General features: G+C 44.3%; 1 protein-coding gene across 1 annotated transcript; it reads right to left on the bottom strand.

The window, feature by feature from the left end:
* Positions 1-1,311: 1,311 nt before the first annotated feature.
* LOC112575411 lies at positions 1,312-4,429 on the bottom strand. The gene is made up of 3 exons (XM_025257274.1): positions 4,375-4,429; positions 3,796-4,166; positions 1,312-3,625 (listed from the first exon to the last, which is right to left on the bottom strand). Exons 1-3 carry the CDS (start codon positions 4,386-4,388, stop codon positions 3,225-3,227), a joined length of 786 nt encoding a protein of 261 aa, XP_025113059.1. The 5' UTR covers positions 4,389-4,429; the 3' UTR covers positions 1,312-3,224.
* Positions 4,430-6,442: the final 2,013 nt, after the last annotated feature.

Genomic DNA, 6,442 nt, shown 5'->3' with positions numbered 1-6,442 from the left:
CGGACTGACTCCAGACACAAGTCGTTCATCAAAACTCGTTGAGTGATTCACTAATAAGAAGACAACAAACATCACACTGTGCAGCATTCCTGTCTCCCTGTACTTATTGTGCTCCCCACATTAGTCACACATGTAGTTTACATTTCTGTAATCACACAGATCCGCTGTTTTCATGACTAGCAAAGCATTGTGGACCATGGGTTAGTCGCGGCTGCTACACATGCTGGCGTCTGTCAGTCCGTCTATCTTTGTTGCTCCAGGGAGGACAGAAGATCCCAAGGAGGGTTTTCTCTTAAATTCTAGTTATTAGTCGTTGGTGCTCTTAATGTTATACTAATATTAATTTTTCTAGTTATTGATAAAACCTGAATAAGCATCATCAGACGTGAATACTATTTTTCTTTCACACGGAAAACGAAATGATGTGAGTGATGTCCCTTGGCCTAACCGGCAGGAGGGGACCAGCTGTCTGATGTTTTGTCTCGTCTGTGGATCGAGTTTTGGTTTCTCCTACTCATCTGTGATGTTTGTTGTTTCCTATTCACCTGTGATGTTTGTTGTCTCCTACTCATCTGTGATGTTTGTTGTCTCCTGCTCATCTGTGATGTTTGTTGTCTCCTACTCATCTGTTGATGTTTGTTGTCTCCTACTCATCTGTGATGTTTGTTATCTCCTACTCATCTGTGATGTTTGTTGTCTCCTACTCATCTGTGATGTTTGTTGTCTCCTACTCATCTGTGATGTTTGTTGTCTCCTACTCATCTGTGATGTTTGTTGTCTCCTACTCATTTGTGATGTTTGTTGTCTCCTACTCATCTGTGATGTGTGTTGTCTCCTACTCATCTGTGATGTTTGTTGCACCGTTTGCCTCTGTTTAGGATGGTTCTTCAGTTCTTGTGCTGCGTCACTTCCTACAGCAGACATCTTCCTCCACTAATGGCTTCTGTCTCCTCTTCTTCCATCTTTGGACTTTGGACTGAACTTGAATTTGTGTTTCCTTCACTGACACTTGAAGTTGTTTTAGCGTTGGGTACCATAGTACACCAGTGTCGACCAGTATTGACCAGTGTGGACCATACCGTTTTCCATTTATTATTTACGAACCATGTAAGTTGCTTCATGTTGTGTACATTAAATTCTAGATTTAGGCGCGCGATGCTTTCGTCTGGTAATATGTGTGTTTGTGTGTATGTTCGCTAGTGCTGGTTTCGAGATCTTTTTCATCTTTTTTTGACACCTTTTTTTTCTAAATACATCAATATACAACACGAGAACAACCAGCACACATTGCAGTTCACCGCTCTAGCCACGTGACCCCAAGACACAGAACAGCTGCAGTCCAACACACAAGTGACATGTCTAGTCCCAAGTTACACATGTGTTGACTCCATCAAAACACATCGCGAAAAGGTTTTCTTTAGTCAAACAGATCATCGACACACAGAGGTACACACGTGTTTTATCTTCGCCCTCATCATCGCTTTCCTGACAGACGACAGTCGCTGTCCTCCTTCATCCTCCATCCACATGACGTCACTGAGGGCTAACATGACGTCAGCAATGGCCGATTGTGAGACTTCGTGTCATGACATGCCACGGTCAGGGTATAGTGTGTGTTGTGACAAGATGTTGGCAAACTGTAACAGTGTCATGTGATCGTGGTGTAGGTATTGTATCCTGTCATTGGTATTTATTGTTTATTTGCTGTGTGGTGTATGTTTATATTGTCAGCCTGGTGTTTGACTGTTGTAACAGTGCGCACGTGGTGCCTGTGGGTGACGTCACTGTTACAACTATTTTAACCACTTAACAACTGTTTGTACCTGTTTTAAACTAACAACAACAATCTTTATTCAAACACACATTGTGAAACGTGTGTCGACATTTATAAAGGATGTGAAACAACATTTGTACATCGTGTGAATGTGTTTGTGTCAAACAGTTAAACGTGTAACATGTGTTGTATAAGTGAGCCGCTAGTGTTTGTTGTGTTTACATCAATGAATCTCTTAACTCAATGAAGTAGGTTTTGATGGACAACTCGTGTCTGTATTTAGTCTCAGAGTTCTGTCCCCTTTGTTTACCACTGGCAGTAAACAATATCAGACTAAACACTTTAGTGCACGGCACTGACATTACAGTCTGCTGAGGCCCTTTGACAGCACGTGTACAACATATAGACACATTGACACAGGTATGATGATGATGTGGTTTTATAACGAGCAAACTCCGTATCATGGAGATACGATGAATGCGCCGGGGTGCTCAGCAGCATGAAGAATTACAGGAACAGGGCCGTAGCCCCAAAGACAGACTATCCACAGAGTCTGTAAGTCCAGGAGGCTCATTGGTGCCAGAGCTTGGTGCTAACACTTGCACTAAGTCTGAACGGAAATGAGCAAGGCTACATACTCGAACTATCCTCCCACCACGTACTCCACGCACAGTTTTCTTAGTAATGAGTCCAAGTTTTCTGCAATATGACAGCAAGTTAATATCCAATACAGTTACATTTTCAGCAAGGTTTTTTAACACAGAAGCAGAGTAGTGTAATGGACTCATTCACAAAAGATGAAAATGATCATTTCTCAGTGTGAAGACAAAGCACAATCTCAGTTCGTCCAACCACTCAATACTGTCGCTGTCCCACAGGAAAATACTGTTGTTAAACATCACTCAGGGAGAAGCCCTGACACTACCATCGCTCACAATACAAGTACAGTCGCATATCCCAACGGAAAGCCTCTGAACATCAGCTCAGGGAAAACCTCTAACTCTCCTGTGCCACTGTCAATGAGTAGACTAAAGCCAGTATCCACTTCAAGTTCCAGTTTTCACCAAAATTCATAAAAGTACTTCAATAAAATTCCCATCAGCAGTTGCAGAAAACCGAAAACCCCACTGGCAGACACAGATATCACACTGGCAGACTGACACATTGACGCAGATATCACACCGGTAGACTGACACACGTACGGATATGCTGACACATTACCATACACACCTGTGTAACCGAGAAATTTGTTGACACTTGTTGCTGTGTAAACAGACACACAGACCTCGTGATGTAAAAATCTGTAATGACGTCATGCCTCTGACTTCATTAGGTGATGACGTGGTGATAGACTGAGAGTAGAAGAAGACAAACACTAAAAGACAATTGTTGATGTAAGAGATTGACACACGACTAGAGCAGGTGACAGGTGTGTCAGTGTCAGTGTCAGTCAATATCTAGCGGCTACGGGGGAGACAATCACAAGTTGTGACGTACAGCGGGACATGACGTCAAGTCGGGCAGAGGTAAAGTGGTATTGTCCTAAATACAACTCAGATCTATGTAAATCGTAATCAGGGTTCTCCACACACACGACGACTTTTCTCTCCAGACCACGAACACGACGTCCATGCGTCACCCACACCACGTCACTGCGGGCCGTGGCCACGTCCTCGACGTCATCGTCCGTCATCACCCGCACTGGGATACCCGCTTCTTGCAGTCCTATCACCATACCCGACTCATCACTAAAGTGACACCAGTACAACACCAACACGTCTCTCCACTGTAGACAGGGTGTTGTGCCGCAGCTGGTAGAGGTCAATGTTGTAGATGTTGTTGTGCTTCTCCCTGTCAACATGGATATAAACAATAGCATCGTGACGTCATTAAGTAAACTGAAAGACACACGTCACTAGCACACTCTTATTTACAAGACTGTTTCTCATCCGTTCTTTATTTATCACACAGGTAAGTGTTTATCTGTAAACAACGTTACACTACACAATACACACACCTACCTGTAACACCAACACGGAGACTGTGTAGGAAGCTGGCCACCTCACGACCGCACATCACACAGTCACCTGGGAAGTAACGTGAGTGACCCTGACCTCGATGATACAGTCGTGTGACTGGCGGGCCGTCTGTGTGGTCGGACACACCTCGGTCACTGTACGGGTGGACATAACGGTATTTAGTGATCATCTCGTCCTGCTCGACTTCCCTGACGACGGCCTGTGGAGAGCGGAGGGGTCTGGTTAAATATTCCACTTGCCAGCCGGCGGGTGTGTATTGATGGAAACAACTTGCCGCCCACAGATGGAGACCAGGAACTCGTGTCAGCAGCTTGTTAGACAAAGTCTGAAAGTTCTTGATTCTGTAACCCTGACTGTAACAAATGATGACACGTGTTGCCACACAATCTGTGTAATTGTCGATCTTTCAAAACAAATTTATGTTGACAACACAACACCTCCATCAGGTGTCACAGCTGTTGAGGAAACATCACCTGTTAAGCACCAAATATTTTTGATAGAGTAAATACAGACAGCATCTACCTTTTCGTCTATCATCACATCACACACTGTACAACTCACCTCAACTCACTCATTACTTCATCAGCGATGACGTACAACGATCCTCCGCTCGCCGCCTGTGACAAGTCGTTGACGGCCTTCTCCACGTCTTCACCGACATCAAAATCATACAGCAGGAGGTGAGGCTGACCTGGTGACACACCTGCTGACTGTTGTGTGTTTACTGTCTGTAGCAACAGGTGATACAACATGATGCACGCTGCACGACTCCCTCTCCACGTACTGACAACGTAGACGTGGTGACCACACCGCAGCCACTGTATGGCCATCAGCAGCAGCACCACAGTTTTACCTGTACCGGGCGGTCCGGTGACAAAGAGTGTGGGAGGCGCCGTGTGTAGCAGGTGAACTTGCTCCGGGAAGAGTGTGATTACAGCAGTATAGCACTCTCCTGTCCACCACACGGCCTGACCCAGGGTCTTGACACTCACACGTGGAGGACATGTGCATGGCACACTCACTGTTGTCGCCGGACCGCAGAACCTGGTGTAAACAAATGTTGGATACTTGGGCTCATCTTACTATTAAAATAAACATCAACTGCTGTGACCAACCCTGTATATTGAGTGGTTTACTTTATTTAAATATATCCAACATTGTTAGTCCTCCCTCCCGATGCTGCTTACAACTTACAGCTCTTGTAATTTTTGAAAGCTTTACATTCCCAAAAAAAGGAAAACATTTTTTTATCAATGTTTTGTATCAAGTCTAAGGTGTGTGTGTGTGGGGGGGGGGGGCGGTAAGGTAGTCAGAAGGTAAACTTAGATATTTTGGAGAGATTTCACTCCTGTTTTCATTAAAAGCTTTACCTTGAATGATCTCTCACTTTTGCTGCTGTCTGCAGTAGAATTGTCCAAGAAATGAATGTCACTATTCAATATCGGAAATCTGTTTGGAAGCTACAAGAAGATATTCTGTGCCTCGCTCCAATATTGTGTTTCTGACAGGACTTCATGGTCTCAAGTTACAATCACAATCACAAGAAAGAGCTTCAGTTCTTTGATAAGTGACATTTGTGATCGCTTCTAACATCAGTTGAGTAGCGACCTGTGTCTCTAGTCATTACATCCTATACCTGTGTCTCTCACCATTACATCCTATACCAGTGGCTATAAGAACTCAAAGAGTTTGCCAGGAGGATGCTGGCCTCAAGTGTGTCTCACATTCTCTGTTCTAGCGGCGGCCTGTCTGTCCACTCAGTGCACGTGTCCTTAGGGAGGCTGGACTTTGTCCTTTGTCCAGGACAGCGCAGGACAAGAACATTGAATGTTGTTTGTTTTGTGGGATGGGCACTACTTTCTTATGTTTGCAGCCAACAATTTTCTTTTGTAACTGAACTTTAAATGATTTCTGATGTCACAAAAGACTTATTGTCATTGTGCGTTCTTTATTCTCTTCTGGTTCAGCATTATTCTCCTCATTGTCAAACACTGTCTCGTCTTTTATGTCTTCTCCAATAATACAATTTCTAACTCTGTAGGAAAATCAGTGACAGTCGCTGGCAAGATCATCATCACCTTCATCTTCGTCTGACAGTTTACTGCCATCTGGTGACAGCACACAGACAGTAGCTGCCAAGTAGTCTGTTCAAGAAACTTTCCCACGTTCTCCAGGTAAATACACAATCTTGGCATGTTTCAATACACAAGTAAGATAAATAAGACTTAAGTGAGATCAACGCATTGTAAGCACTCATCATCCCAATATCGTCTTTACAGGACGATGGGACATGACACGATATCACCTTTGTGTTCGTGTAATTGACATAAACTTTAGCAAAACGGACACGTGTACAGTGTACTGACATGACATCAGTCTCTCTGTGTCTACAATCACTACACCTGTAGACGCTGGCACCTGTAGCCAATGTCACAAGTTGACTTCAAAGCCACAAACCACAAGCTGCCGCCGACACTGTACATCGCACATGGCGAACTCCTCACAACGACTACAACAGTCAACTCACAGGCTCCTGGTATGTGGCCTGGTCACGTGACTGCTTCGGTACAACAGACAGAGGTCTGTAACTAACTGTCCTCTAGACAGAACACTGGGAGATAAGGGGTTA

The sequence above is a fragment of the Pomacea canaliculata genome, linkage group LG11, assembly GCF_003073045.1.
Source record: "Pomacea canaliculata isolate SZHN2017 linkage group LG11, ASM307304v1, whole genome shotgun sequence".
In the NCBI taxonomy this organism is placed as follows: domain Eukaryota; kingdom Metazoa; phylum Mollusca; class Gastropoda; order Architaenioglossa; family Ampullariidae; genus Pomacea; species Pomacea canaliculata.
Note: the sequence above shows the minus strand (reverse complement) of the source record. Positions and strands in the feature narration are given on the sequence as shown.